A 20,198-nucleotide genomic window follows, 5' to 3' on the forward strand; every position below is an offset into this window, starting at 1 on the left:
AGGGACATCAGTTGGAGATTTTGATGTGGTTTATTTGTTGCCACATGTGGCAACAGTAGATGTTTTATTAACACTGAGACTTACTAGAGCATTGCAATTCACTACACAGACCTTCAGAATCAAAAAAAAAATAAAAAAATTGGAATGCTTGTTCTTTTAATCAGAAGTTGTATAACTGCAGGATACAAAGAGGTTGAAGAGTAAAGAATGCCTACAGCTCCCTGAATCTTTTTTGATAGTTGCCAATCTCGCTTGGAAAGCTGTCAGCTTGCCACATCACTTGGATAAACTCCTGTGTTTTGCTAAAGGCCCTTTCTTAAAGGTGAGGTGGTGTCACCCAGTGAATTCATATTTTTTCACCTCTATAATGGGAGAGCTGGTGCAGCATGCAGGGAGGGCACTGAGAGCTGGTGCTTTTTTCCAGTCTTTTGACAGTCAGGAGGCTGTTAGCTGGCACACCCAGAGGCATTGAATTAGGTCAGCAGTTGGCTTCACGTGGACAGAACCAAACATTAACTGGGTGTTCTCTCACACTTAATTACTAGTACAGTGTACTAGAGATGAGCAGTTTCCATTTGTTCTGTTTGCCTTTGCCAACCCTTGTTTTCCCTCTGGTCCTCTTCGCAAGGGTTGCCTTTGGGCTTTCATCTTTGAGGAGGGGACAGAACAGGGGACCATGGCTCTCCAGGGCTGGACACTTAGTTTCTCCCCAGGATACAGAGGATCCTGTTCTCACTGGAAGATTTCTATGGGGTGGGACCATAACCAGAGCAATGCAGTGTGCCAGTCTTCTGTTTCACTGTGTCCTATGCTATTCCTCACTGATCACTATGGAGGCCAGAGCTGCCCTGAGCCACCTTCTTGGGGAACCGAAATCCATCCCTCTGAGGCTGGGAAGCATCATCTTAATCTCTGTGAAGATGTTTACTTCTGTGTTTAGGATCAGGGTCTGATTCTCTCTGACACCTGCTGGAGTTTGTGGATATTCGTTCTCCTCCTTTGCATTCCATGCAACAGGAAGGGAATTTTCAATTTCCTCCCATTCTGGGTTCAGTTGTAACTGCTTTGTTCTTTTACAGGAATAAGTAGAACAAAATAAGCATCTAATGTATTAGGTGACTGAAGATTTTATGCTGCTGCAGAGGTGCAGGATTTGGTAACTGCTGTGCACTGTGTCATGGTACCTATTTGAAAAGCATGAACGGAAACACCAGCAAGAAAAAAAAGTGCATGGAGAATAAAAGATATCTTTTGTCTAGACCACAACTGATGATAAGACCTGGGCTTTCCTTTCAGAATAGACTTCAACTTTCTAAAGGAGTGCATTTTACTCCTAGAAAATTTGCAGTAGCAGATTTTCCAGTCAATCTTAGAAGACTAAAAAAGTGTCATAGTGAAAGAAAGGGTTAAGGAGTGAGAATGGAGCTGGTGAAAGCTGGAAGGAACACTGAGAACAAAAGGATAAATGGATAGATGTGCAAATAAATAACCCATACCCAAGGAAAAGTTATCAGAAAAATCTCACAAAGAGAAGAGTGAGATTTTGTTCAGGGAATTTTTAGAGGTGTTTGTAAGAAGAGGAGAGGTAATGTGTGCAATAAAGGGAGCAGCATTGTATTTCAGAAAACATAGGCATCTTGTTCAATGAAGCAGAAAGAACTTGGATATGAGTTAGGGTGATAAGTGAAGTTAGGTGCTTTTTGGATACTGGTGTGGCCTTGAGGGCTGCCATATATAAGGGCTTTTTCTTCTGCAGATCAGAAAGGTTGCACTAAAGCCATAAGTTTGATCAAGAGGCTGTTTATTTTAATCATGTATTGATTGGCTTAACCACACTGCTCTGGGAGGTAGGGAAAGCTGTCAACATCAAGAATTATAGCTTTCAAAGTTCCAAGTAATCCTAGGAAATGAGCCAAACATAATAAATGAAGTTTTATTCGGGACCTGATCCTCCTACTGTTAAAATCAATAGCAGCTTTTCAATTGCTCTCAATGAGACTAGAAGCTGCCTGTGTAAAGAGCAGCTCTGATCTAGCAATCAGGGCAGCTAATTTTGAAATATTAATGAATATGAATATAAAATAATTTTTAAAAATAAGCAACTCACAAATAGATTGGCAGATCTAGGAAAGCTCTATTTTTTAAGGGAGATTGGCTTTGATTTCCAGTATACAAAAAAAAAAAAGAAGGCACATAAGGGAGATAGGAATGTCTAAAGAGGCTTAAGTAGGGTTAGAAAAATTATTTATAATGTGATAAATATATTTCTCTCTCAACAGACAAGGAGTAGTGAACACTGAGAAGCTCAAGACATACAGTCTGCTCAGGCTGATCTTAGTAGAATAGAGTCCTTGAAAGCCAAAGTAGTGGTGGTACACATCATACTGCAAAAATAATCCATAAAATCAGCAGTACAGCTGCACAGCCATTCCTTAGGCAGCATTCCTATCAACGTCAGAGACACTCTGAGTATTTACTTTGCCTTTAGTTTTCTAATGGAAGAAGGAGCTAGAAAACAAATATTCAGTTATGATTCTAGTTACCAATTCAGTATGTTGAATTTCTCTTCAAAGTTAATATGCACTGACCAAAAAAGAAGTAGCTCCTTTGCTGTGGTTTCTGATCTTCAGAGGCAAGACTGGGCATGCATTTTAGCATGGGTAAATATTTACAAATGCATATCTCTGCTTTGGTTTTCTTGTTTCTGTCAGCATTTGGGAAAACAATGTTTCGAAGACTTGGTTTTTAAAGATTATTAAGTGAGGCAGCACCCACCATTAGTTTGTCCTCAGGGCTCCTCCTGGGAGGTGTTACCCTGTGTTGGTCACTTGTCTGAGGCTATAACAGGCTTGAAGCAGATCATTACTGTAATCCCAAAGCAGAAACTGAACAGTGTATTTTCAGATGTTTAATCCATGTGTTGTCTGTAAAAAATAGTCAGTGTTCAGCAGTAATGAGAGTTGTGTGTCCTGACAACCAGCAGGTCCTGTCCATGCTGGTGGCCTTCCCCCGTCTGTGTCTCACTGTCTGATCCTTCTGCCTTGTGCCTCCCCTTCCCCTACCCCTGATTTTTTGCATGTCATGAAAGATTACATTTCAGTGCCAGTATTTTTTCAAAGGGCATGGGTTATCTGAGGTGCAGTCTGTACGTGCAAAGATGCAATCACTGTAGCACAGTCGATGGCCCATACTGGGTTGGCTGTGAAAGCACTCTGCTTGTGGCTAATCTTCTGGTATTTTCAGCTTTGCACCAAAGCTTTGTCAGTCACAGGGGCAGCAAGAAAGCTTGGGCTAAAGCAGGGGAATTTCATATGTGGGAATTTGTGTACCAGACGCAAGGACCAGGCGTGTGATTCTCCAGCAGAAGGAGGAAGCAGATGCTTGAGAAGTACAAAGCAACTATGCTTGCACCCTTGTTCTATTTTTCCATGTTTTATAAGCATTGATTTAACAATTGATAGCTTCATCCTCAGTTAATTAGGGTTTGTACCAGTATACATGAGAGCAAATCCTGGCCTGGCCCAATCTATATCCTTTCTCCCCTTGCTTTCACATCAGGCTCTAGTTTTTTGGCTGGACTCAACCTAGTAGGAGACTGTAAACAGCAGCCTTTTAGTGCTGCTTTTTATTTATCTGTATTAAGTTCACCAGATGATGCCAGAGTTCCCTAGAGCCACCAAAGGTTCCTGGAGGGGGTACTCTCACAGACAGATGTGGCTCCTGGAAGGCAGACATGTACCTCTGGGAGGCAGATGTATGCCTCAGACTTGGATTATTCCTTTTGGGATATTTGGTTGTAAGAGCATTTACTTACAGTATATTTCCTTGGGGGAATCAACTGGACTTAGATCTCAGATACCATCCCACTAAGTGATACAGTAAAAATAACCTATTATTCTCTGGTTCTGACCTGGGCGGTGACAACATATTGTTTCAGCATCTCTGTCAGACTATTTCCCTTAAGAGCCATTTTAACCTCACCCAGTGGGACATAACTAAAGGAAATGAAACTCCAACCCCATTAAGGAAAAAGACAATGCCTTTCACTAAACAAACTTGATTTTCTTGGCTTTTCTTCACCAAAGAGAATTGCCCGTACCCCCCACCCTTGCAGCCTTTGTAGGCAGTTCCTGTAATTGGGAATGTCTGAGTGGACACCAATGGTTGGCAGCAAAGGGGGATAAATCCAACATCCCTTGAACGTGACATGGGTTGGGACTGCAGTCCCAGGTGGCCGCTTAGCCACTATGACACTGGTCAACTGTACGTGCCTGCCAGCCACAGCTGCAGGCCCTCAAAACACAATTGGGATTTTAGCAAGACTAGATAAGAGTTATAGAGTAAATCTGGGCTGTTACTAATTTTGAGCACGTGTTGGTACTGTAGCATGACCCACTAGAGAGAGCTGATGGCTTGCAACAAAGTTGTGGTCCGTTTCCTGGTACTTCTAGGGTGCAATGGCCACCCCAAAGTGTGACCTTGAGAATGTGTCATTTAGGGGCTAAGGGAATGATCACAATCCATATTCATGCTCCAGGTAAGGCTGAATCAAAATTTTCACTCGGCAATTAGGTTTTCAGGTATGGTTGTTAATTTGGGGTGTTTTACAACAAATCAGAAATCCTTGTTTAAAAAGTCCCATACATTTACGAAGTAGGAGTTTGAAGAGGCACATTTCACACTTTGTATGCAGGTAATTAGGATGAACCACAGGTTGATCAGCGTGTCCCAGGGTGAGTTAGGATTTGCAGAATGCAGTCAGTTGGTGAGGCCTGCAGATTCTGAGTACACCTGAATAAGACTTGGGTCATTGTAAATTCACAAACAAGAAGGTGGCAGAAGAATGAAGAATTCTGTGTGACAAGATCAAAATAGACTGCAAAATTTTCAGTTCTGGAAGAGTTTTTAATTTCAGAGGTAGCTAACTAATATCTGCAGGCCCCCTCATGTTTATTTACATAAATGTTTTTCACATGCCCAGTGTTCTGTTTTATCACTCCCAGTGGGGAGTAGTTGGGCTTCTCTCTCAAACCTTAATCCTATGGGCATCTATAAACATACATCTCTCTGTGCCTTAATAGCTGTCCCAGCAGTTAACCAAAAAAAATTGGAAAAGCAAGATTGTACCCTAAACAGTAGGTGTGAGTTGCTGTCTTGCACATTTTCTTCCTCTGTTGATCAAGCAGCCTCTATTAGTAACCTCTGAAGAAGGAGCTTCCTTGGGAGGAGGTGTCCTTAAAAACAAGGAATGAGAATGCCCTCCATTCCTCAGCTCAGAACATCTTGTTGCCTGATGGCTATGACATTCTCCTGCAAGATGGAAGATAGGGATTCAAGCAATACAAATAGCAAATGAAAATGAAATTGGGCTTTCTACCTGCCCAGCTGATGCTGCAGTGTGAGCAGGACATTAGTTACCTCTTTGAAGAAAAGTGATTGCATGCTCTTATTTTTTTTCTCCCCCAAGAAATTACTTCAGGGGATGATGCAGGACAGTACCTATACGGGATTTGAAGTGAGGTGCAGGTGTCCCAGGGAGGTGAAGGCTACTCTGAATCACTCTTGCAAGCACCTCTATTTATCTCCATGTGTGGATGAAACTAGAAACACAAGTTTGCTATAGTAAGTTAATTCCCTGAAGCAACTAGGTGCCTAAGGGCTGTTGCAGAGCTGGGCCTACTATTTTTTATTCAATTCCTACTTTTATCTCATGCCGTATCTCTTAACAGCAATCAATAGAAGATATTTCAGAGGAATATGGATCCTGCCCTCATACCCCTTTAGAGTGGGTGGTGATGATCCTTCACCTTGTGATTAACTTTCTCCTTCTATGAGCTCTCTCTGCTGTTGACAAGGAGGCACTGCAGTTGCTCACACCACCTCTGTGCAGTCAGCAGAGGCCTTTTTTAAAAAAATAGGACAATCATGATGATAACCATTATGAAAATTAAAGTCTTTTAAGATTATGGTCAGATAGGCAGCTGCTGTTGCAATGTGTATGGCTAAGGCCACCAGTATGACAGTGGGGAGAACATCAAGCTGCTGTGGGTTGCAGAAGTTTTAATCTTCTGAATCTTTCTGCACTGGATGGAAAGACTTACTGGTACAGTGATGCATATCTATCTCCAAATCATGTTTGGATTAAAAACTTCCTGCAGAGCTAATGTCAACACAGGTTTCAGGTCACTGCCACAAGCTAAATCACGTTAGAGATCAAACCCAGCAAACAGGTACAAGGGAGCTTGCAGCTATCAAGTGGGATAATCTGTAGCATGATTTTTTTATGACTGTGCATCCATAATGGCATGTACAAGCAGGGAATGGTTGTGGTCTGGAATAAACTTGCTGGTTTGCCTGGTTCTGGTGAAAATTTCATGTGCTTTTCAGTATCAAAACACTATGCAAAAATAACTGGTCAGATCCAGCTAAAGTCATTTGAGTTATGTGGGGTATGAATTGACCTCATATGCCTAGGAACTGAGTAAACATAAAAACTACAAGTTAGTTACTCCTGAATTGTTTTCATTAGGAAACCCTGGATAAAAAGGCACTTATTAGAGTAATTGTTTCTGTTATTTTTACACAATCTGTGATTTATAAAATTCATAAATTATAATTATTATAACCAGTTATGATTTAATATGCTTCTGGTTTTTCATCAGGTGGCTCATGCCACTGGCTTCAATTAACTAAGAAGCCATCATTCTTGGCAAACTGTTCAATTGCACAGGTGCACATAAGAGAATAATTGAATGTAAAGGTTTATTTTTTCCCTTTATTGATCTCAAGGAAAAACAGGGCAGCTATGAAAATGGCATAAACTGAAGATTCCTTCAGTTCCTGCAGGTTGATGAGGACAAATGACTTTCCATTCCAGTTTTTATGAATGTATAGTTTTCTGAAAGCTTTATAGTACTGCAGAGAGAAGAAACTGCAGGCAATAAATGATACAGGATGGTTCAGTTTATTAGAAAATAGAGGAATGGGTTTTATCTGGAAAGGTGGGACTACTAAGTGTATTTCACCTTAAGTGTTTGATAAGAGATCAGATGCAGTGATTTCTACCTTCTAATGGACATGGAAGCAGTGTGAGACACTTGCTCAGTAACACCATTTGCTGGTGCAGGATGCAGTCTTCAAACATCTTTTGTCTGTAGCCAGCAGGTAGGCAGAGATGTCAAATCTTTCCTGTCCTCTGCATTGCATTGTATGCAAAGAGGTGACTGCAGAGTCCAGTTTGTCTCCTCTAGCCAGTGAAGGCAGCAGATGTAGTTTAATATCTCAGCTTGATAAATGGCCCTGGGTTTTATGGAGCTGAGTTTGGTTAAACAGTTCTTGCAGTGTTAGAGAGCTCTGCCAGTAAAGACTGTTTAATAAACCCTGTGTATTTTCTTTCTTTCTATGTAGAAAGCAGAAATATGGCAACAAAGGAAAAGCTTCAGTGCTTAAAAGATTTCCACAAGGACATCCTCAAACCTTCCCCTGGCAAGAGCCCGGGGACACGGCCTGAGGACGAGGCAGAGGGAAAGCCGCCCCAGCGGGAGAAGTGGGCGAGCAAGATTGACTTCCTGCTGTCCGTGGCTGGGGGATTTATTGGTTTAGGGAATGTCTGGCGGTTTCCGTATCTCTGCTACAAAAACGGCGGAGGTGAGTGTTGGTTTCGTGCTCCCCAGTCCATCTGTCTGCCTCATGCTCTCCATTTTTCAGTGCCTTCATCCAGTTTTAAAAAAGAACACTCACGCATCTGCTATCCGCCTTCTCCACCCGCCTTCAGGACAGACTGCTTTATGACTTTATATTTTTTGCTAAAGCTTAGAGAAAAATAACAGCAATTTAAAATTTTCTGCTGCTGAACCTTTTCTGTTCTTTTACTGCTGTTGCAACTGAGTCTGAGTTAACCAAGAAACATGCTATTGATAGAGACCAGTAGAATTTCAGACCAGTGGATATTAGAGTAAGAGATTTCTGAGCCATGTGAAACTGCTGTGTGCCTAAACCCATTTTTATTGCAGAGTTTCACTTTTGAAAGGTAAGAAAATGCCTCTTTCAGCTTCATATGCTCAGTCCACTAATAGAATTTGAAAATGAGCAAAAATATGCCAGAATAAGATTGTTGTATACTGGTATTAAAGTACCAAATATGATTCTTTGTTCATATATGTTGATTAACACTTTTTCAACTGTATAGTTTACAGTCACTCAGTCTCAATTTTGTACTATTATATTTCCTCAACAGGTGCATTTCTTATACCTTATTTCATTTTCCTGTTTGGGGGAGGTCTTCCCGTGTTTTTCCTGGAGGTGGTGCTAGGACAGTATACCTCTGAAGGTGGAATTACATGCTGGGAAAAGATCTGCCCTATTTTCACTGGTGAGTACATTTTGTTGTGCTTCACTGCTTCAGGACACCTCTGTAAAACATGCAGCAGTACTATTCCCCTCATGTCCATTAATTCAGCTATTTGCTGTGTAATTGTGGGTATGATATTGGTTCCTGGAAAGGTAGAAGTCAGAGAGTCTGAAGGACAAAGTAAGGTATTGATTTTGATGCTATCATCTTGTTAACTGGCAGAACTGCTGATAAGCAAGAAAGAAATTGCATATTGTGGCTTAAAATGGCAATTGCACATTTTGTTCACAGGTATCAGAGAAGGTGTTGTTTGGGAAAGCTGGAGCCTTTTACATGGCCTTAGTGAAAGCATCTTCAGAATATTATTCTTGTCTGGAAATCAAACTCCCTCTGCCATGTGAAAGGTTATTGGCATCATTGCTGTTACTGATAAAAGCCAAAACCTGGAAAGCATTTTGTGGTAGGATTCAGGAACAGGACTTTTGTCCCTGGCAAACAGCCGTGTTGGTCTGGTGTCATCCAAGGGCTGTTGCCAGTGAATGGAGAATCACTCACTGCTCACAGGAGCTATACAAATGCCACTGTGGAAGTTATCTGGAATGAAAAAATGAAAGACAGCTTAGCAAAATTACTGAGGGTGCCTATCTTATGTACAGCCTTCCCTTTACAGCCAGCCAGCACAGGCAGAATAATTTGGAATAGTGAGGGGCACTCTTCAAATCCCATTTGGAAAGAGTGGGCACTTCACTCTGACATTTCTCCAGGTCTGACACCATTGCTGTTCAGGCATCTCTCTCCTCTTATGTCACCCCAGGGAGAAGTAAGGACTTTCTCCATGGATCACACTCCCACTTGACACTCAGAACACTGCTGCAGTTTATGTAATCGTGCTGCTTTAGCTCCATTTTCTTCCTCCTCCTCCCACTTTTGTGAAGGTTTTTTATTATTACTATTATTTGAGGAGGGGGGAGGAGTGTTCCTTGTTTAAATAGCAGTCTCCTAGGCACCCATAAAGGGAAACTGTGACTAGCTGTATATCCTTGATGAAAGGCAGCTGTACAGAATAAATAAGACTTTCTCTGATTGTTTTCAGTTGGCACACAAATAATCTCTGGTGATAAAGACTCTTGTTGCAATAAGGTTTGAAACTGTAAAAATGTGAAGTAGGTATCCCAGGTGATGGGGTAGCTGTCAGAGTGATGTGAAAAGGAACTTTGTAGGCTTTTTTGTCCTCCCACAAGAGAATGTTCTATATTCTTAAAGAAAATACTTTTTTCCCCTGTTACTCCTAAATGGCAAACTTTGTAAGCTTTTTGCAGGTTCCATATACTGAAAGGTTTTCCAAAAATTGGAATTCTGGAGTCCTTTCATTTTATGTTTTTAAAAAATAGTGACTGCTTATGACATAGTATGAATTTGTTGCCGAGCTAGGAGAGAAATACCAGACTCAGGAGAATAGTTGTGGTGTTTAATCAAAGCCTGAGCTGGAACAGCATTCCGTCACCTCCTGAAGTTGTGTAGGACTCACCCTTATCTGCCAATGACCCTGCTTATAAAAACAAACAGGGAACATTTTTTATCATCAAATATTGATAGCAGAGTTAAACATTGATCTAATTAACCGTAACAGCTACAAATATCATGCTTTTAAGTGAAACTGGGGCAGAAACAGCAGCTCTCACAATTATGACTTTACAGGTTTTGTTTTTAACTCATTCAAGAACTGTCTTTTTGGGGGGTTTTTTTGCACATAGGCTGAGCCAAGCCAATTGATAAGTATGAGTAGTGCAGAGGCTGCCCAGCCAAGCTGCCTCCAGGGAAGCTGGCTTGGGGACAATGTGGTGAGAATGATGCCGCCCAAGTAGGTACCAAGAGGTACCTAAGAAGTGTAATGCCTTCGCTTCCTTTTAATAAAACTTGAAATAGCTGGGTTAGTGTTAAATTGGGTAGATGTCCTGTAGACCTCCCCTCCAGTGTCAGCAACCCATATCGAGAAACTCAGTCCTGAGTGCCAGTGCTAGTCAGAGGTGGTGGCAGGTCTGTGCTTCAGTGTAATTGAGTTGAGTTGAGTTGAGTTGAGTTGAGTTGAGTTGAGTTGAGTTGAGTTGAGTTGAGTTGAGTTGAATTGAGTTGAGCTTCCCACGGCAGAGTGGTAGAGTGGGATACAAGTCCACAAGATCTCAAGGCATCATAGTGAGAAGCAGCTGTCATGTCTACCCGTATTTCTTTTCTTTCTCCCTCTTGCCAGGAATTGGTTATGCTTCCATAGTGATTGTGTCCCTTCTGAACGTGTACTACATTGTGATCCTGGCCTGGGGACTCTACTACCTGTTCCAGTCGTTCCAGAGCGTCCTGCCGTGGGCACACTGCCACCAGAAGTGGAACACACCAACCTGTGTGGAAGACACTCTCAGGAAGAACAAAACCCTCTGGATATCACTGAATGCCACTAACTTCACCTCTCCTGTCACAGAGTTTTGGGAGTAAGTGTCCTCTCTTCACGGGTGTTTCAATGGCATGCTTGAGGTCAGGCCTGAGATTCTCCATGGGGAATGTTAAATAGGAAAATTAAAACTGGATGTCAGTTTTTTGACTAGTGTTCGCTACTGGTTCTTGCCCATCCTGAGACAGTCTTGAAGTGGAGGGAGGTGTTAGGTATCTAACTGCATTTATCCTAGAGCATACAGGGAGCCCTAAAAGCCCTGTGGAACTTCTGTTTTGGAGGAACATTTGTATCCTTCTCAGTTGGGATTCTCTAACTGCAGAATGAGAGCAGAAACAAGTGACTTCAGATGCCCTGATAGCATGGATTTACAATGCAACTGGTGGCAAATCATCTCCATTGCAGTTGCCTCTGCCTCTTCCCCAGCCCTTAGAATTTCCAGTGCATTTTGTGGAGCTATAACACATCTCTTATATAGTCTGCCAGTGATGCAAGGCCTCACCAGTAAAATTAACATAGATGGTTAATGTTGTCCTATATTACAGGTTTCTCAGGTTATCTGTTGTATCATTTTTCTCTGCAGTCTCTGAGGACACTCTATTTTGCCAGCTGCCTGGATTTCATCAGGTCTAAACTACTTACTCCCTTTCTCTCTTATTTTTCAAGTTTTAAATTATATTACATAATCTGATTTCTGAGCAGGGATGACCTCCAAACTCTGTGTTTATATAGGCTTCAAAAAACAGTGGCAGAAAAAGACACCTGTAGAGAAACTTAAATTCCAAGGATCTACAAATAGCTTATGAAGAAATTTCTTTTTCTTGGCTTGCTCAGATGGTCAGTTAAGAGCAGAATTAGTTTAAGACCCAGCTTGTCTTTTTCAGCAAGCTTAAAGTCCAGTTTGGTCCCTGATAAACTTGTACCTACTTCTCTATTTTTAAAAAGAAGCGTCAGCCAACAGCCCCAGCAGCAATGATGTTTGTGCCAAAGATAACTGGCATGTGTTAGTTTTCACAAAAAATTACTCATGAGCTGAGCTAAAATTTGTAACACAAGAGCCAGAATACAAAGGGCAGATTGGATCTTGGATGAACAGTTTGTCAAGAGACATCAGTGAGTGGTGTGAGAGACAGAGCACAGGCTGCCAGTGCAGCCGTGTTCCCCGTGTCATGAGCACTGTTTCCATGTTGAGCAACAGACATTTTCCAGGTGGCTTCATCCCCTGTAAATACGAAAGGAGTTAGAAAAGGTTTGTTAAATGGCACCTTTGGATATTTTAGGGGAATTTAGAGGCAAGTTTCAGTAGAAGAGGAAGCAACTCTCATTTCTTTGACCTCTCCCACATCTTTGGGACTGGGGCCTTGATTCCAAATGACTGACTGGCTTGGTAGGATGTTCAAAGGTCTCCTCCTTAAGCCCTGCCTAAGAAGCATGGGTCCACAGTGCTGTCCTGAAATAGTTACTGTACCAGAACTTCAGAAGCACTGTGTTCATTTTCAGTTTTGTGCAGTAATTTTGCTCACAGGTCTTCTTATACCTGGGGCATCCAAGAGCTTAGCAGCATCCCAATGCAGCCACAGGATTGTCCTGCTATTCCAGAAGCTTCTACTCCTGTAATGCACAGGTTTATGGGGCAGGGTGTCTCTCTGGGCCCCCAGGTGGCATGTCCACTTCAGGACACTGAAGATACCAGAAGGAAAGCAGAAGATAGCAAAAGGAAATATGTCTTGGAGTTCAAAAAGATTATAAAAAATTGTAAAAGAAAGAGAGGAAGCTCCAGGACCTCAAGGGACACCAGAGCTTTATGGCAGGGCAGCCTGACTGTGGGTTGGAGGAAGGATGTCTCCACTGGAGCATGTTAGGGGTGAACCTTCCAAGTTTCTGTTCTCAAAACTCCCCTGTAAGCTGAACCAAATCCTCCTGCAGACACAACCTAACAGGTGTCGTCAGGCTGGAGGACAAATCCTTGATCCTCACAGTGTGTCCCCTTCCCTCCTTCTTCATCTCACTGTTTCTATAGCGCAGCCAGAGCAAAGGTTGCTCTGTACTCATTGCCCGTGTGGCTCTCCTGGCACTTTGCAGCCACTTTAACTTTTGTCCTCAAGTAATGGTTTTAAACATTGTTAAGTGAACTCTTCCCTGGAGTCATGTTAGGGAGGAGTTTGGCTCCATAATCTTATTAATACAGACATACTGTCCATAGCTCAGTGTGTCATCATGAGCAAAACTGCCCTTAGCAGAGCAAGCTGCCTTCAGGACTTGTGGCACTTGCAGAAGTATTAAAAATAGCCCATGTGCCTGCACTACTGGTGTCTTAAAGTAAGGACAGAGATCACACAGCTCTGTTGTAGTTAAAGTAACATAGCTTTTACATGCTGTGAGCATTTACTACCCCCAGCTTTTCCCCAGACATGTAACTAGTCTTTATAGTTCTGAAATTTAAAATCATTCCAAGAACTTTCAGGTACTTTGCCATTGTGGACAGGTCAATAAATAGTCTTTAACTGAAAATATCCATCTGCTTTGTGACACAATTAATTCTGATTTAATTCAGGGGTTAGTTCAGTATACGGTTTCTGAAACCCAATGCCATTTGTTATTGTGTGACATTTATGTAGTGTCCTCATCATTATCGCTTTGTAAAACTACTGCTGCCCAGATATAATTGACCACATTGATGCATTAAACTCTTCGCACAGAGTAACACGTATCCTTCTCAGCCTGGCTGGATGTATAGTACAGCCTGACATTTCAGTTCATTTGAATGAGTGTTCTGTGCAAATCACATGCTTGCTTGAGCAGCAATAAAAGGGGGGTTAAGCAAATCTGGCTTTGTATCAGGAGATTTACCTCTTGCTATCACATGCTTCAGGTCTTATTTCTGAAGATTTTATTTTAAAGTCCAGAACGTTAAAGGCTTACACGTGTATTAATACATAAGGGATAAGTGTTATGGGGTAATTGTTGGTGAACAAAACCTCTGATTGTCTGGTGCGGGCCAAGTGTTTATAAATATTTGGTAATCAGCAGACTTTATTCATCCAAATCCCAAGAAAGACCATCACATGCTAACGGCATGTAATCCCAAAGGGAGCAGCACAAAAAGTGAACAAAATCTAGGGCAGCTGCCTCTGCCTTTGGGGGCAAGTTTGAGAGTTTTGAAAACTGTTTCATATTCTCCTTCTAATAGTTTTCTGCTACAGCTGCTTCAGTGTTAGATATTCATGTCCATCCAACATGAAAGGGTGCTTGCTTCTCCTCTCCTGGTCTGACAGGTCCTGTCTTCATTTTACTCCTCATTTTATTGTTGCTTATGTTCTTTTTTTTGGCTCCTCATTTTATTTTTGTTTGTGTTCTAAAACCAATTGCAGCTCCTATTACATTTCCATATTGCACATCAGTAGAACATACAAGTGTATGAACAAAGTTCAAGAGCTCATGTTTACAACAAACTCGACCCCAGCTTGTTGTCCCATTGATTATCTGTTAGTGACAGTTAATGACAACATCCAGACTATAAATTTGAATTAGTAACAACTTCATGCATAGGTGGCATGAAGTTAGTTGGGTGAGTTTGGCTGAATCTAAACAGCAGGATGTTGTAGCAAAATTGAAGAGCCCAGCTTCTGCTCCTTCCTGAATTTGAATTTTCAGGGTATAATAAATCCAAGTTGGGTGTTTCTGCTGCAACAAATAGAGTTCATGAAACAATTTTATCACTGAGGCCTCCTTGGTAATTCTGAGCAGATTTCTTAAGGATAGTCAGTCTTTGTGAGACAAGATAACCTGGGACAAAGGTTATCCTTTGTGAGTCAGCACATCATGCTGGCTCACCGTAGAAAAGTAATATGTCTGGCTCTCTGGAAGACCACTGGGGTGCCCTTAAAAAAAGCTCAATAGCATTGCTGGGACAAACTCTTGTTGAGATGACCATTTGCTTTTGGTTCCCTAATAAAGAGCAAAGAATTCTTAGCTGAATTCATAAATAGAACTCCCTATTCTAAAATGTATTTGCAGTTCATTATTCATGGCTTCCTGATAGCTAGCTCTATAGTTGTCTTTTTAATATGAACTGCCCCTTAGATTGGAAAATTGCCATATATTTAAAAAAAAAAACAACAAAACAGAAGGTTGCAGCTGAAGTTTGTCTTTTTATAAATGTATTTTCTTCTTTTGTATACTCACAGCGGGTTTTTCCTTGGCTTCTTTAGGCTCAGGTGAACTAGGACTGCAACTTTATGCCAAATATTCATTACTGAGGGGTTTCTCATAACTGTTGAATAGCTGTGCTGATTAGGGCAGGCTTATCCTGTCTGGTGCCATTAGTCCTTTTCCATAACAAAATACACACATGTTCAGAAAGAATAAAGCATTTGGTGTGAGAACAAATTCACACAGGTAATCCAAGTGAGTTTGGCAAACAGAGACAGAAAAACAGATGGATGAAGGTTTGAGTCCTGGTCAATCCAGGTTTTTTTTTTTCCAAAAACTAATTGCAGATTTTCCATTGGTGACTTCATTCACTATTATTTCCTTAGTAATAGCAAAAAAAAAAAAAAATTTAATTAATTCAGGGGGAAAACCAGACCACAGTGGTTTGCAGTGCCAGGGTGAGATGAGTCTTGAGTCTTCAAGAGAGTCTTGTGGCCTCAAGAGAGCCACAGTTCTTTGAGCACGCATTCGTATCTTATTCTGAGGTGGTCACAGGCTGCTAAAAAGTTTAAAATAAAATGGTGTGCAATATATTGAACAAAAGAGTCCAACAAAGCCAGGAAAATGTAGGGCTGCAAAGCTCAGCTTTACACACATAAGGCAGGCTGACTTTGGAAGCAGTGCTCAAAAGGCAGGGGTTTGCCTATACATCTGCTGCCTTACAGACCATCATATACTCTCAGACATCACAACCAGACTGCACCAACTGAGCTCCTACATCTTTTTCTTGTTTTGTTTCAGGCGCAATGTACTGAGCTTGTCCTCAGGAATTGAAGATATTGGCATTATCAAGTGGGATCTAGCCCTGTGTCTTCTCCTCGTCTGGGTGATATGTTTCTTCTGCATTTGGAAAGGAGTCAAATCCACTGGGAAAGTAAGTATACCTTTACTGGTTTTATAATCATTGCAGTTAAGAGATCTTAGGAATGCTGAGTAGTGCCTTTCACAAAGGAATTCACCATTTCTTTGCAAAACAATTGTGTGTTTTTGCACTGAATAAAAGAGGGACTCAGATTCAACTGACTTTGGAAAGTCATTACCAGTGCCCAAAATACCAATGAGTCAAGTAGTCATTACTGGAATGGCGTCAAGCAGCAGACACAAGAACAATTTGAGTACCCCTTTGCCTCTGAGGATGAGCATGTCTGGATTGTAGAAGGTCTTAGGCTTGGTGCTCTGCTCAGCTCTCCCTGTCCATGCTCTCACACCAGCCAAGTTCATTCTCAGTGCAGGGTGATGGATGTTAACATAGCTGTGGTAGGGATGTTTAAGTCAGTGGAAGCTGCTGGATATGTAGCATTTTTTTAAACACCACTCACTTACAGAAGAGCTCTTTGTAGACACGGAAGACTCGTTTAGAAGCACTCTTATTAACAGAGATCCCAGATAGTTTGTGGTTTAGTCTCCTTGTGTGCTCTTTAGAGTCATGTTTTTCTCTAAAGGATTACTGTTAAATCATTCCTGACCCTCATCCTGCTCCAGTGCAAGAAACAAATTACAGCAAGCCTTACTTAATAACATGAAGCATGATGTTATTGCCTCTTGCATACTTGCATACTGTTTTTAAACCTGATTTAATGAGGAAAAGGCTTTTGAAACCGTTGCATATGTGTGGCTCTTAGCTTTCAAACCTATTGGTTGAGGCAGCATTTCAGATTAATCTTAACAGAAGAGGACAGTTCTCAAGATAGGAAGTTCATAGAAATTTCTTGTCAACCTGGTGGAAGGGAGAAACCACCTAAGTGGTCACCTGAGAGAAAAGCCACGGCATGAACCCATCTATTATCAGCTTCCAGAGAAGCCAGGAGGAGCGAACAATTGTTAATGCCTCAGTTGCAGAAAAAGCATCAGTTAGCAGTTTTACCTTGTTGTACGCTTCTGAATCAACCATGAGACAGAACTCTGTAGGAAACCAGACCTCATTAGTTCCAGTGTTGACTAAACTAGCTACTTTACTGTCGTTTCTGTCTTACACTCTGTGATTTCTATCAGGGAGCCTCATTAAAATCATGCTGGTGCCTTACCCTGGACTCCTGCCAGCTTTGCCCCAAAGAACAGCTTCCACACCTCTAAAGCATACGTTAACAAACATGTTTACTCCTCTCTTCCCTCTGATTGATGTGACCCGATGGGGTGATTGTGTAAGTTTTATAGTAAAGGTGAATGCAATGGATCCCCTGCAGCAGCCAAGCAGAAGCGCATGTTCCCGCAGGACCTTTGGCGAGGCTGCTGTCTGCTCAGGAAAGGTTAGGGTAGTGCTGAGACATTTTTCCAAGCTCCCTATGGTACACTGTTTCAAGCTCCTGTGAAGGTAACAGGTTGAAAACAGGTCTGTTTAAATATGGTATCTAAAAATCTGTTTTCTGGAAATCCAGCAAACTGGTCTCGTTTCTAAGATGAGGCTTTTGGTAGGAATTCTCTTTCCTCCTCAGTGTCTGGGGCCAACAAAACCTTTTGAAAGTCTCTGGTTGACTTGGACCGGTTGACTCCATTAACTTTGGGGTCAAACAAAAGTAAACTGTAAACTCTAATGGAGTACTTAAATTATTTGAGAAGTCTAGTTTACTTTAGTGGATGGTTGTTTATAGCACTTCCCTGCTTTCTAGCATGTTAATGGATCTTTGGAGAGCAGGGGGGGGCAAAAAAAAAAAAAAAAGGAGTTTTAAAATCTCGTAGTAGAGTTTCAGACAAATAAACATGAAATCATAAAGAAAAATAATAGTTGTGCTTATGCTCTGGATAATGACCTGGATCTTAAAAATTCTTCCAGTATTTTGAGAGAATCTTTACATGCAGAGCAAAGGCAACTTTCTGAGTGTTATTTACTCAGTTCCTGCAAATACATCAAAGTATAGATTTTTTCATAAGAAAATTTTGATTTTTCATAGGCCTGGCTTATAAAAAGAAATTGAAAGCACATAAATGCCCCTTTTATCCTTCTGGTTATTGTGAAACTGGGCTAATATGTAATATATATTATTTGTCAGTAGAAAATACACAGCAAATGCAAGGAGGAAATTGAAAAGGACATGTATGAAAAGATTTCCTTTCATTTTATGAAATCAGTCAGGCAAAGCAAGCTTTGAGTTCTCCTCATTATTCTCAGAGGACACACTTAAGAATAGGACATCCCAGAAGCTTTGCTGTAGTTAAAAAAATTCTGGAAAACAAGATTATATTTTAACTCATGGCAGCAAACTGTAATTACCTGGGGGTATCATCTGACTCCATGAAAAACTCCCTTTCTTGGACAGTAGTGATTCTTGACTGTAACACAGTGGTTATATAAAAAATGAGAGAAAGCACTCATGAGCAAAGAAAACAAAATGTTAAGAGGTCAAAAAGTGTGGGTCTAAAGATAGAACTGTCCAAAAGCAAGCTCAATTAACCCTCAAGCTGGAGATTAAAGCAAAGGGCTCTTTCATCAAATGAATGAGAAGATAACAAGAAGAGAAGTAGGCTGTTATTCAAAGAGAGTGGGAATAGAGGTTAAAGATAATGAAGACGTATTCTCAAACTGGATGAATAGAGCCTTAGTTTCCAATAATGATTATGCTAAATAGGCAGCAAGGGCAAGAATGAAATTATAGGACTGGAAATTACCACTTCTGAGGCTGATGCCAACCTGAGGGACTTCATGTGTTCAAAGCAACAGGAAGGGAGGCATAGGAGCAAATGATCTTCATCTCTGGAAGAAGCGCCACAGACTAAACATAACTTGTTTGGTTTTTTCTTTTTTTTTGTTGCCAGGTAGTGTACATCACTGCCACATTCCCATTCATCATGCTTCTTGTTCTGCTTATCCGTGGTGTGACCCTGCCTGGAGCTGCAGAAGGCATCAAGTTTTATCTTTATCCTGATATCTCACGGTTAGCCGACCCACAGGTAAAGAACCATGAGTGGGGAGTGGGACAATTTTCTACACAAAGAGGGATGGTGGAGGGTGATGGTGGTGATGTAATGGCAATCTGGTTTTTTTTTAGAGGTGCAAATATAGCGTGAACATTAATACTGGGTTCTATTTTCCAGAGATCTGCTTGAGAAGGTCACTGTGATATTTATCTTTCCTTGTGTGTGCATGTGTATGTGTGCGTGCGTATTTTTTTTGTGTCAAAGGACTCTGAGGCTATAGACTGTCTCGTTATACAATCTCAGCTTTCTTGTTGGTAAGGTAAGGGAGATCCATTTTTTTAATGAGGATAGTCTTTAGTTTCAAAGGAGAGACACGTGAGCTTCACAGATGGAGCAACAAGCAACAACTGTGAGTACCAGTGTCACTTAACTCCCACTGCTCAATAGGAGGAGACTGGGAAAAAAATGAAATAGCAGAAGAATGGAAACCCATGCAAAGGTGGACAAAAATACTTTCTGAGGCACAGGAACTACCTTTTTTTCAGCCCTGGCTAGTGGAGGTAGGCTTACCCTGTCTGTATAGGCTGTGAGTAGGTGAAGATTTCTGTCTGCTCCCAGGGTGCAAATATGTGGCACTTGACCAGACCAGCATGGTTTCAGCCAATGGTGATCACATGAAAAATAAAAGAAAACAAGGCATCTTTGAAAATAACATGTTGGTCACAGTGAGAGGAAATAACATCTGTCTTTGTGATTTCTTTCTAATAAGCATTTGGTTAAAATAAAACTCCAGTGATAGCTAAATAAGTGAAGCAGGAAAAGTGTAATTGAAAGGAAAATTGTGGAAATTCAGTTGATTCAGTCTTGCCTTTTTTATACAAGACACTTTCTTCACAGGAAGCATTATATTTCATGAATGAATCTTCTTTTATGGGACTCTATCATTTTTATGATCTACTATTAGCCCTAACCCCAGAGCAACAGCCGATCATATAGAAGAGATTCGTACAGGCTGGCAGGCCCACAGCTTAGCAAAAGCATCATCGTCAGCAAAGGGCTGGAAAGCGATGGTGGGAGGGAGGAGGTAGTGGTCTACAGTCTTAATTCTCACTCAGACTCCTCAGTGTTTTCTACTGGTGTTAGCAGACTTACATTAGCAGAAGGAAGGAAACAGATGGAATGCAATGGATGCATTTTGATAGCTTGCTACGTATTTACTAACTGAGAAGTTGATAGTGTACTGTTATTTCACTCTGTATGTTTTTTTAATGTAATCAGGAGAAAGAATCATGAGACTGGGACCAGATAAAGATCTTATAAAGTTCATTGTATTTTGTTTGT

At 41.1% G+C, this 20,198-nt stretch overlaps 1 protein-coding gene across 5 annotated transcripts in view; it reads left to right on the top strand.

Annotated features, from left to right (window-relative positions):
* Window positions 1-20,198, top strand: part of SLC6A6 (solute carrier family 6 member 6) — a 55,684-nt gene that overhangs the window by 16,367 nt on the left and 19,119 nt on the right. For all 5 annotated transcript variants that reach the window (XM_030458281.1, XM_030458282.1, XM_030458280.1 and 2 more), the window contains 5 exons: window positions 7,408-7,647; window positions 8,237-8,371; window positions 10,599-10,833; window positions 15,747-15,879; window positions 18,756-18,890. In XM_030458281.1, the coding sequence (XP_030314141.1) occupies window positions 7,408-7,647; window positions 8,237-8,371; window positions 10,599-10,833; window positions 15,747-15,879; window positions 18,756-18,890 (878 nt within the window). Of the gene's footprint in view, window positions 1-7,407; window positions 7,648-8,236; window positions 8,372-10,598; window positions 10,834-15,746; window positions 15,880-18,755; window positions 18,891-20,198 lie in introns of those variants that run through there.

This window comes from Calypte anna, chromosome 12 (genome assembly GCF_003957555.1).
Source record: "Calypte anna isolate BGI_N300 chromosome 12, bCalAnn1_v1.p, whole genome shotgun sequence".
In the NCBI taxonomy this organism is placed as follows: Eukaryota; Metazoa; Chordata; class Aves; order Apodiformes; family Trochilidae; genus Calypte; species Calypte anna.